Source organism: Talpa europaea (assembly GCF_964194135.1).
Source record: "Talpa europaea genome assembly, chromosome: 8".
NCBI lineage: Eukaryota > Metazoa > Chordata > Mammalia > Eulipotyphla > Talpidae > Talpa > Talpa europaea.
Window position 1 is genome coordinate 59,211,338 of NC_140075.1, and position 12,613 is coordinate 59,223,950.

The 12,613-nt window shown below is 36.8% G+C and overlaps 2 protein-coding genes across 2 annotated transcripts; both read right to left on the bottom strand.

Annotated features, from left to right (window-relative positions):
* Positions 1 to 1,979: 1,979 nt before the first annotated feature.
* On the bottom strand, positions 1,980 to 2,906 carry LOC311175566 (olfactory receptor 4N2; the record flags this gene model as incomplete). The annotated part of the gene is made up of 1 exon (XM_084240495.1): positions 1,980 to 2,906. One exon carries the CDS (start codon positions 2,904 to 2,906, stop codon positions 1,980 to 1,982), a length of 927 nt encoding a protein of 308 aa, XP_084096621.1.
* A 4,822-nt stretch (positions 2,907 to 7,728) lies between these two features.
* On the bottom strand, positions 7,729 to 8,712 carry LOC311175306 (olfactory receptor 4M1; the record flags this gene model as incomplete). Its single annotated transcript, XM_084240203.1, has 1 exon — positions 7,729 to 8,712. The coding sequence occupies one exon, from the start codon at positions 8,710 to 8,712 to the stop codon at positions 7,729 to 7,731; it is 984 nt and encodes a 327-aa protein (XP_084096329.1).
* Positions 8,713 to 12,613: the final 3,901 nt, after the last annotated feature.

The following is a 12,613-nucleotide window of genomic DNA, read 5'->3' on the forward strand; positions in this document are numbered from 1 at the left end:
ACAGGTATGGAAGCTGTCAATGCTCTTGACCCATTTTTACAGACCTAGTTCCTCTCTGGAACTCAATAAACTTTCTTGCTTCATCCACACTCTGATAACCTCATAGAAAAGTATACTCTTTGTTTTGAACTTTTCTCATTGTTGATAAAACATGAGAAACATTCTTCCACAAACCAGCCAGAATCAGTGGGTTTTATTCTTGTGGTTGGTTTTTGAGAATAGAACTATTTTTATTTTTATAAGCCTTTTCATTTTTTCCTTTGTTAATTGACTGTTAGTTTCACTCAGCACCATTTGCTCTGGTGTGTGTCCATGTCATATTCGTTTATTAGAATTCTTCATGTACCAAGTGAACTAACTTTTTATCAATTTGCTTAGTTAATAGTTTTTTTATTCCCATTTTTATGCTTGGATTCCTACCTCCCTGAAGTAGGAAGGAAATATTCAATTTCCATACAAACCTCTATAATTGTGCAAAAAAGAATCAACACAGTCAAATGTGATAAACATATTTTCATCACATATTTTAACATGTCAAATATAACTATTTTGTCATATTTAACTGCCTATTTTCACCTTAATGGTTATAAAATCATTATTTTTTACCATAATTTTTGTTTTGTTTTTCAAAGAAGATGTAAACATATAAACATGTTCTCTTGGGACCTTTCATGTAAGGCTCCAAATTTTGACTATCAAATGTACTTATGCAAAATGTGACTTTAGAGACAAAAATTGGAGAGGCAATAATATGAAAAGTATTCTCTGTCATTCTCCTGATCCCAGGTCATAGCTAATTGGTGCACTTGTTGGTGAGGAGCCGGAAAAGTGGCTTCCTGTCTTCCCAGGCACCTGATTACTGCAAGCTAGATCACTTGGCACTGTGTTTGATAATGGTTTTCTGCAATCTTGTCTCAATGCCCAGCACAGAAAATGGCCTTGTTCCAATCTCAAGATTTTATAAGTATCTAATTTCCACATTAAACTCAATTATACTTAAAATAACTAGAATGATTTATGTAATCTTCAACAGACTCTGAAGTACCAAATAACTACCATTATCATAATAAGAGTGAAATCAATTGAGGGTAAGTCTTAACATAAAAGGTGTTCTGTAAAAAAAAAAAAAAAATCCCTTAGTGATAATCACGAAGCTCTGAAAGAAAATCAAGTGAAATAATTTCATAACCTTTTCCCATAAAACCAGTTATCTTCCTTTCTTTCTTCTCTGCCAAATTTGGCTGGGAATGGGGGGGGGTAAGGAAGAAAGAGAGACAGAGAGAGTTTTCAAAACAGGGCTGCAGTATAACATTGGGCTTTAAAAAAATTTTTTTTATTTATACAAGCACTGGGTACAGTCAGTAGCGCGGGAGGGTGAGAGAATTCACCAGAGTCAGAGCGGAGAACAAAACAGGTAGGCTGACGAAGTTCACTGCTGAGGGGAGCAGCGGGCGGCAGGAGAGTTCTGTGCGCCATGTGGGACCCTCACAGGCAGCCAGGGTTCGAACCGGTGCTGCAGAGGCTGCGGGCAGCTTCGCAGCCCAGTGCTCAACCACTGCGCCACCAGGGAAGGCCCTAACATCCGGCTTTTAATGATGTTTTGATCTTCACCCTTAATCTTGATACGATTATTCTAAACCACAGAAGAAACTATTGTAAATGATCATTCTTATTCAAAATATCAAGAAGAATTTTTACCTTAATTAGAATAGAGGAAAAAAACTCCTAATTCAAGCCTAAAATCCCTAGTTATTTGACCCATGCACTCCTATGTCTCTCACACTTACTCATAATACTCCAACCAGTCTGACGTTTCTTTTATAATTCTTTAAACATAGCAAATTGACACTCTCTTTATTCTCCCCCGTGCCCATAATAGTACTTGACAAATAGGAAGCATTCCATAAAAAACATATCAAATGAATGAATGATTTTGCAGCCATAATTCCCCCTTCTTGGCTTCTTATTATAAAATCTATTCAACAAACCACATGCCGACTCAATAACCTCCTCATAGAAGATTTTACTTCCTGGTTGCGAAGGGTATAAATTACAGGGTTCATCAATGGAAAGATGACTGTGTGGAAAAAGGCAACCACCTTGTCAGCTGGTAAGGTTCTGAAGGGGCGAGTGTAGATGAAAATAGCAGGTCCAAACATGAGAAATATGATAATGACGTGGGTGGTGCACGTGGACATGGCCTTGCTCTTCCTGTCAGAAGCAGACCCACGTACATGGCAGAGGATGACCGCATAGGAGGACAGAAGCCCCACGAAGCACAGGAGGGTGAGGAGACCACTGTTGAAGACCATCAGGAGCTCCACCACGAAGGTGTCTGTGCAGGCCAGCTTGATGACCTGCGGCACATCACAGAAGAAGTTATCCAGCTGGTTTGGGCCACAGAAGGGCAAACGGAGGATGAGCACCACCTGAATAATGGAGTGGATAAAGCCTCCAAACCACAGAGCCAACAGCAATACATAGCAAGTTCTAGGGTTCATGACAGTTGAGTAGTACAAAGGCCGGCAGATGGCGATATAGCGGTCAAAGGCCATCACAACTAGGAGTAAACCCTCCCCCCCTCCAAGGAAATGCAAGAAAAAGAGCTGAGTGATGCAGCCTCTATAGGAGATTACCTTCTTCTCAGAAAGGAAGTCCACCAGCATCCTGGGAGCCACAATGAAGGAGTAGGATGCATCCAGGAAGGCCAAGTTGCCCAGAAAGAAGTAGAGGGGAGCAGAGAGGCCAGGGTCTAACTTGATGGTGAGGATGATGAGGAAGTTTCCAGGGAGGATGATGAGATAGAAAATTAAGATCAACACAAAGACTAGGAGTTGAATATTTGGAGACTGGGTCAGGCCAAGGAAGATGAATTCTGTCACCAGTGTGCTATTTTCTTTCTCCATCTCTTCTGCCTATAGAACATCAAGGAGTACAGATTTTATTTATATCTCTTCCATCTGTCATAGTTCTTGAACTGAAAACAGTGTATGCCACATCTGTGTTAAACATTAACTCTGCTACAACCTAGGTTTGGTTCTGTATTTTCTAGCTGCCAACACCCTGGTCATGAAGACACATACTTCTGCTTCTGTCTTGTGCTCCTAGGTAACTGTTCTCTCATACAGTACTAGGTACTGCCCTGTCCTGGATTTGCTTATGATTTACATGAGACATGTGACAGTTTTTCCAAATGAGAAAAGACAGCCACAGCTGTCTTTTATTTGAATGGGAGATGTGGTAGGGGAATGATTGACAACAAAGGAGAATGTTTTTTTGTAAGTGACAAAATATGCTGTGTCTCGATAATAGTTACAGTATCTGTTTGTCAAAATTTATTGAACTATTAAAGCCATACAGCAATGTGTACATTTATTATATATAAAACATCCCTTAGAAAAGTTGACCTAGAAAGTAAAAAATAAAGCAAACTATATTTATTTAAAAAATCTCCTTTTTCTCTACAGAATATCAGCCCATCATCTTGACCTAAATAAAAAGAATTCCAGTCATTTTGGAGTTATTAAGATTTGAGACCTTGTTTGTACAGTGGTCTCCAAATTGAAAATGAGCTCATCTAATCTATATAAAAATTTATGTTATGAAAACAACAACAGTAAAATTTGTGTACCTGTATTGCTATGTCCCATTCATTGAAGCTCTATTTTTTGAAAGTATTATAGTTTACACAGAAACATGGTATAATTGAATATAAAATAAAAAAAGTTTGCTTGTGCATGCTCAAAATTTGTTTATTTCTGAGATAAAAATTTTTAAATCTTGAAGACCCTTGAACTAGAGCCATAGAACAATATTTCACATATTCTCAGTTGTTTTTAAATAGTGTTGTGGAACATGGTGTGTACAGAGGAGGAAAAGAAGGGTCTCTGTGTACACATGCTCTCTGTGTACACATGTATGCATACATGTGTACACATGCACAGCACACACATTGTTTCCTCAACAAAATAAAGGTCAAAAATTTGCAGATGGAATCATCCAAATTAGCTCTTCTGTTCCTTCCTTCCTTTCTTTGTCCTTCCCTCCCTCCCTCCTTCCTTCTTTCCTTTTCTTTTTTATTAATTAGCATTCATTGACTTTAATATTTATCACTCTTTCTGTGAAAAAATCTTGCTGTTAGCAATATAACTCAGAAATCTCTCTCTACTTCCTCCTTACTGTGCACCTAGTACGGCATTACACAGTTGGTTATTTCACACTCTCTGTGTGTGTCTTTAAGATGTAAAAGAAATTATGGTTAACAGTTGCAGACTCTTCCATTGTGCATTGAATTTTACTCCCTATCATATATTTCTGTTCTTTCATTGACTCTTTAATGATTGAATTCATTATCATTAACATCCCTCACATCTGTGTAAAGTTACGACCAAGTATTAACTACTCCAATTCAAAGGCTTTCTATAACCCCAATAAAGTAATATTAAATATCAGGAAGAATTAGAGCTATATTGTTGAGAACAGATAAAAAGTGCTACCATATTAATGAATCCAGGCTTCATCAATTAGTTTATTTCTGCTATAATTATGACCTTTGCATTCTAGGATAGCAGATGCTACACTTAAGAGTCATTATATCTATTTCCACTCATACCTTCTTTCCTTTCCTTATAAATACGAAGAATGACAAAAACATTTACCTTTCCAGCAATCCAACACTACTCTCACACAGCAGACATCATCATGTAATGGAACAAACAATAACTGATTATTCCTGTTTTGTTCTCAAATATCTCTTCTCACAGAGGGGCCTCTTACATGTTGAAATACACGGCCAATTTGTGACGCAACAGAAAATGTACTTTGGGAATTTGAAGGCTAACAAAGCTATGGTACACTTTCAATGGGAATTATTAGAATGCCAACAAGATATAATCAAAGAATTAAACTAGAGATCTATTGGGTACAAATACTCAAATATTTATCAGTTAAAGAGACACTGTGTCACTTCTGGGTTCTTACATCTACATTCCATCAGTGACAGAGGTAATTAAATTACAAACATGTTTATTAGGTCTGAGTGAGTAGAAAGTCACAGAAAGTTTTTATATAAACCTTGCTGATGTAAAAACAATAAATAAGAAAAATTTAAAATTGGGGGAAAGTAGTAGATGTCTATAACGGCTGATTTCCTCATCCTTTACAATAGTGAATAAAGTGATGTTCTCTAAAAATAAAAAAAAAAATTACAAAAAAAAAAGTTTTTATATTGTATGCTGCAATTCAAAAAGAAAACAGCAGCGTAGTTGACAGTAGATTACTGGTATAAAAAGAAAGGAAATACTGTGGTCAAATACGTGCTAAATGAGTTAGATTAAACATTTCTGGTGACAAAGGGACAAGCAAAGAGAAAATAATGATATTCACAAAGACTCCTTTACAAAAGCCTTCTTAGATAAAGAAACTGCATGTTGAAGGGATGACTAATTCCTATAGTGGAGATGTTCTCCTAACTAGATCTTATTGTGGGCTTGGTATTTGATGATTTTCATTTTTGGAATAATTGTCTCCTTGGCTCTGCTTCAGTGATGATGAAGAACTATTTCTTTTTCAGTTGAATGTTATTAAACAGATGGAAAATAACTATGAACATGTAGTAGAAAGCAACATAAATTAAATTTTAGTAGACTTGATTTTGTTTTTTTTTTAAAAAAGCACTTCCTAGCTATCTAAAAAATTAAAATACTATACATAAATTTTAAATGAACACCATGCTTATCAGCCATACTCCATTCTAATATGTTTATTTAGAGAAATAGGAGTAGGAGGAGTGGGAAATAGGAAAAATGGAGGGGGAAAAAAGATGACAAAAATATAGACAACAGGGAGGGGAAAATTAAATAGGAACAAATGCACAGATCGTATTATGAAAATAGGAAATGAATATGAAAAGGCAAAGTACAGAACTACATTCTGTAAAACCATATATACAGATAAGAAGGAAAGGTATTACTGGGCCTCCCCTGGTGTCGCAGCGGTTGAGCACTGGGTTGCAAGGCTGCCCTCAGCCTCTGCAGCGCCAGTTCCATCCCCGGCCACCGGCAACGGTCCCACAAAAAAAAAAAAAGAAAAAGAAAAAGAAAAAAAAAAAGAAAGGTATTACTAAAAAGAAACAAGAAGTGAAATATATGGAGAAATATGGGGAGAGAAATCCCCATTTTGGACTATGTTACGGTCTTTAATGCCACCAAAGACTTTTTAAAATGTGATTTGTTTCATATCTGTAGATATAGTCAGTGAACTTGATTCCTAATGTTTGCCACAATACCTAAAATAAAACTAATCTTAAGATATAAGCTAATCCTCAGAATGGAGACTTCTTATTTTTCATGGAAAAGGATGTGTTTTTTTAGATGATCTTAGAACTAAAATCATAAGCCAGGCTGTATTGAGTGAGTGTTGTTTTTTAAAAAGGCCCCTGTTCTGGGTAATTGTAATTTCTAATTCATAGAGACAAGCAATAAACAAACACATCTGAGAGAACATCTGATGGTGAGGAATGCTGTGTCAGAAAAACAGTGATACACTGCAAAGGGAGGGAAGAGACTGCTGGGTAAGCAGGCCTGAAGAGCCTTGTTAGGAAGTGGCATTCAGCTGAGTTCTGAATGTCTAGAATATCCAACCATGTGAAGATATGAAAGAAGAGTTGATAAAAGCAACGAAGCAAGAAAGGGATGGTGCACTGGTAAGAAGAAATGAAGAGAAAGCAGCAGAATGGCCAGTGTGGCAAGATAGTAGCTAGCAATGGGAAAAAACAGTGTGTAAGGTAAGTCAGAGAAGAGTCAGTCATAGACAAAGGGCATTCAGTCATTATTCTATGTGAGATGTTAGAAGCAGAGGAGCACCATTATCTGATCTACATTTCAAAAAGATTATTATGGCTACTAGTAAAGAATGGGTAGTAGAAAGCAAAGGGTAGAAGCAAGGAGTACTACTGACAAAAGATGATGGTAGTTTAGACCAGGAGGTGGGACAGGAGAAGATTTTATACCAATAATATATTTTAGAGAAATAGTAAAAAGGACTAGGATTTTCTTCTTAATGTTTTATTTTAATTACATTTTTTACTGAGGTAACATTGGCTTATGACACTGCATATGAGCAGAGGGTCACAACTCTTCAGGTGTATGTTACCACACCACAACCTCCACCAAGGCACCCACAGCCCTGTACCATAGTCCATTGGCCCCCTCCACCCTTTGGACCCCACCCTCTTCCTCTCCTCTTGTAGCCTCAATTCTACAGTTAGATTGCTAAGTTTGTTTTTGTATGGTTTTGACTATTTCTCCATATTCCACATATGAGTAAAACCATCTGGTATTTGTCACTGTCTTTCTGACTTATTGCACTTATCATAATCCTCTCTAGTTGCATCCTTGTCACAAATGTCAAGATTTCACCTTTTTATAGGTGTGTAGTATTCCATTGTGTATACATATCACATCTTAAGCCATTCTTCTGTCCTTGGGCAGTTAGGTTGTTTCCATAATTGGTTATTGTAAATAGTATTGCACTGAATATAGGAGTGCATATATCCCTTTTAATTGGTATTTTGCATTCTTTAGGAAGATGGTAGTGTGATTATTGGATCTAATGGTGGATCTATTTTTAATATTTCAATAAACCTCCATACTGTTTTCCATAGGACTGGATCAGTCTACATTCCCACCAAGAGTGTACAAGGGATCCTTTTTCTCCACACCTTCACAATTACTTACTGTTTCTTGATGTGGGTCGCTTCTCTTTACATAAAACATATCTGCTGACCAACTTCCTCATGGCTGTCTTTATTTCTTTGTTTCGCAATGTGTAGATGATAGGATTAAGTAAAGGGAATATCACTGTATGGAACACAGACACCACTTTATCTAGGGAAAAAGAGTCAAATGGACGAGCATAAATGTAGATGGATGGCCCAAACATTAGCACCACGATGGTGATGTGGGAATAGCAGGTAGATACGGCCCGACTCGTACTCTCACCTGAGCCTGAGTGTTTCTTGAGCATGACCAAGAGGAAGGCATAGGACATTAGGAGAGCAATGAAACATACCACAGAGATCAGACCGCTGCTAAAGATCATCACCAACTCCTCTGAGAAAGTGTTGGAACAGGCAATCCGGACAACCTGTGTGATGTCACAGAAGTAATTGTCCAGTTCATTGGGTCCACAGAAGGGAAGCCGAATAATAAGAGCCACCTGTATTATAGAATGAATGAAGCCCCCCATCCAGGAGACTGCCACCAGGACACAGCAGAGACGTCGGTTCATGATGGTAGCATAGTGGAGGGGACGGCAGATAGCAGCATAGCGGTCAAAGGCCATTACTGTGAGCAAGAACATCTCTGAGGCGCCAACAAAATGTAAGAAGAAGAGCTGTGCAATGCACCCACCAAAGGAAATTATCTTCCTTTCCACAAAGAAATCTACTAGCATTTTAGGGGCTGTGATGGAGGAATACCAAATGTCAAGGAATGCCAGATTAGCCAACAAAAAATACATGGGTGAAGTTAGGTGAGGGTCAAGCCTGACAGTAAAAATAATAAGAATATTTACTGGAAGGACAAACAAATAGAAGGATAAAAATACAACAAATAGGACTAGTTGAACCTCCCGCGCCTGGGATAGGCCAGTGAGAACAAATTCTGTCACCCTGGTATAATTTACAGGTTCCATTTCTTCAGTTTTTTTCATAATATGGCTACAAAAAAAATAAAGAAATTATAATTACTCCAAATAGTATTGAACTAGACTTACATTACAGCTTTCAAAATCATCAGATGATCTCTGTCAGTAAGAGATTGCATTAGGGTACAACCGACAAACTAAGACAGGGGAAGAGTAAATGATGACCTGAAAATTAGAGACATTAAAACAGTGTGAATTGTGTCATAGCCTGAGACCAAACTCTCAATAAGTCAACATCACTAGTTTCCATTTTGTATGAAATTTAACAATGAATTAGTCTTTCCCCTAAATATCTATCTGCCTTAGTAAACAACATGGGCAGCTACTGCTGAGTTCAGTCCAATTTTAAACTGGTAATAAGATATATAGCCTGTTATTTCTAGCTAATTTTATTATTGAGAAATCTAGCCAACCTGGAAACTTAGTCTAATATCAGGTATGCTGATGTGGCAATATTTTAGTTTTAGTCCATCAGAGAAATCCTAGGGCTTCATGTGTAGTGAATGGACATTATTTTCCTCAACCAAAGCCTATACAGGGCCTCCCTGGTGGTTTAGTGGTGTTAAGCCTTGGCACCTATGACCACTACGGCCTGAGTTCAATCCCCAGCCATGGAGCTAAACCACATGTGTGCTTGTCTCTCTCACTGCACCCCTAAGCAGTGTATTACAGTAAATCTGCCTGTTCTGCTCCCCACTCTGCCTCTGAGTGAATCCTCTCAAACCCGTACCTCTGTCCTAGACCCCAGTTCTTCTACAAAAATATATAAATAAACACTTTAAAAAACAAAGTCTAGACAGCTTAATCTTTCATGTATAAGTAAACAACCAAACATACAACAACACAGGGCCCTATAAAAAAATTCTTCTGTCTGACCAGATGCCATTACACCACTGCCCATGCTTTACCTACTGTTTCAAGAGGGTGGAAAGAAGATGCAGCAATCCGAGGAATGGGTATGCTTGCTTCCTAAAATGAACCACACTGCCATTTCAAGGTGGCAGTGGGAATAAGATTATTACAAAATTAGACTTAATGTCTAATATTGAATCTGAAACTGCTAGATAAAACAAAACCCATCAAACATAAAATAATTATTCACTTCACCAAATATGCTTCCTCTTTTTTGTAATGTAAAAACTGAAGCACCAAAGTATAACTTATAACCAACAGTCATTATTAAAGAGCGGCTTCTGTTGCACTGTTGTGCTGTTTTATATTATTGCTTAAGCATAGGAAAAAAAGTTAGATAATTTGTTAATAAAATAATTTTCATTCTGTTACTGAAAGGTTATGAATATTTCAATGCAGTAAATGCTATTACAGGAGTCTGAACTTTTTTATTTTCATGGGAGAACTAATATGATAATTCTCATTGCCGAAAACGTCACCTTTTTCTCCTCTGTCCTACTCTGTATCCATCCCTTAAATTAAGAGAAAATTGGACTGTTCTAGAATAAAAGAATCTAGGTGCATGTGTGTTGATGCCTTGGTAAGACAAGCAAACTTCACATGTTTTACAATAGAAAGAAAGAATCAATTTACCAGAAAAAGTGTCAAAGACATTTACTCTTGTATTTCAATGTTCAAGACATGACACAAAAGCAGAAAACCGGTAAGATATATTTGCATTAAGAACCAAAACTTACCTTCATTTATGTCATAGAGAAAAATTACCTTCATTTATGCCTTAGAAAACAATTCACCCTTTGGTGAATGCCTCTCCTGCTTCTCACAACCACCAAGTTAAAAAGGGACAGTTTCCTGGAGCATCTCAATCCAATAGTCAGGCAGCCCACTAGACTCCCTCTTCCCCAAACTGACAACATCAGACAACATATATCCCCTACATAAACATGCCACAGCCTGAATTATCATAAAACCCACAAGAGGTCTGACCCTACTTGGAATTTGTGGTTTAATGCTTATTGAAACACAACTTTCCAGGTGACACTGAAGACTCAATTCTAAGATTACATGGTTTCAAATATATATTTCAAAATTCAAAATACATATTTCAAATATATTAGCATCACCTCAATAAATTATTTCTTTATTCAACAAATATATCTACTATGTGCTAACTGCTGAGAATAAAATGAACAAGAAGACTCAGATTCTGACTCAATGAACTAACATTTTAGAAATATGATAACTTAGTAAACAATAAGTAAATGAATGAGGGCCTCCCCTGGTGGCGCAAGCGGTTGAGCGCAGCACTGTGAAGCTGTCTGCAGCCTCTGCAACAAGAGTTCCATCCTGGCCGGCCAACGAGATTCCCACATGGCTCGGCAGACCTCTCTTGTCTCGCCTGCTGCTCCCCTCAGCACTGTATTTCAGCCAGTCTGCCTGTTCTGTTCCACACTCTGCCTCTGGTGAATCCTCTCACCCTCCCATAAATCTGGCCTGTGTCCCAGTTATTTTTTTAATATTTTTTAAAAAATAAGTAAATGAATGAAATATAAATAAGTAAAATAATAATTACCACTATTGATAAAAGAGAAGAAGAAAATAAAAAGGGAATTATGACAATAAATGATGATTCCATGTGGTGGTGGGGACTTTTTTAGATGCTTCTCTTAACTGGTTTTTTAGATGCTTCTCTTAACTGATGTTTCCACCAGCTTTGAAAGTAAGAAGAAAGCATTTTAGCAACAGAAAATAGCAAATCCAAAGGCTTTTTGTCATGGAAGAGTTTCTAGGAAATCTAGAAGACATGTAACTGATTGAGACACAAAACACAATAAAGAACTAACTAAAGACCAACTAATGTAGTCTACCAGTAATGTAGTCTACAATAAGAAAACTGAGTTTTAACAGCTTCCAATATATTTTAGAATAGAACCTACAGAATAATGGATTTGCAATTCAGATATCACCATGGTTGTCATATGAATAAACTGAAGTAGTATTATTGGGGCAGTAGGGAGAAAGGGGAAGGGATGATGTGACTTAAACTAAAGCCATAGCAACAGCTATTTAGAGAAGTAATTTTCTTAGAAAATATTTAGGAGATACAACTGACAAAAGTTAATGTTTAATTATATGCTTTTGTGGTCATACTTCCAAAGTCAACTGGAATCTGAGAACCCTAATGGCAAACTTTTAAAAAAAAATTACATTTATGTCTTCAGTATCTAAAATGAAGCTCATCCATCATATTCCAAGTTCTAAGTAAAATTTGACTGAATGTGATATAAACATTTAGAAATACCCTGTCACACTCTAGAAAAATCTTGGAACTGTGCCAATAGAATCCTGAGAAAAGAATTGTGTTTACAGGGAATTCCTGGGGAAGATAAGCCATCCATTGAGACTCAGTTAGGGGATTTCTTTACAAGGCTGTCATTTAGGAGTAGATAGCTATTCCAAAACAGGGCTTCTCTTAAAGCAGCTGTATCACTATCCTAGTGGATTTTAATTCTGCATTCACGTATCTTAAGTTACTGAATGTAAGCTTCTTCCTTTTTTTTTTGCAGTCTCTTAAAATAAAAAAATGCATCTATTTAAGGTATATAACATGATAATTTGATATACATAATTTGATATACACAGTGAATTGTATAAAGTATATATATAAAGTATATCTATATAAATATATAAAGTATATATGTTATATATATCCTTTAGCTAGATGGATGGATGGGTGGGTGAATGGTTGGATGGATGGATGATAGATAGATAGATAGATAGATAGATAGATAGATAGATAGATAATAGACAATCCCTTGGAAAAGAAGAACCTGTCATTTGCAACAACATAAATGAAACTGGAGGACGCTAAGCTAAGTGAAATAAGCCAAAGAAGACAAAAATACTGCATGATCTTACTTTATATGTGGAAATCTAAGAACATCCATTCTCTTAATAGCATATAGTGAATTCCCATTCTGTCTTTAATCTGCAG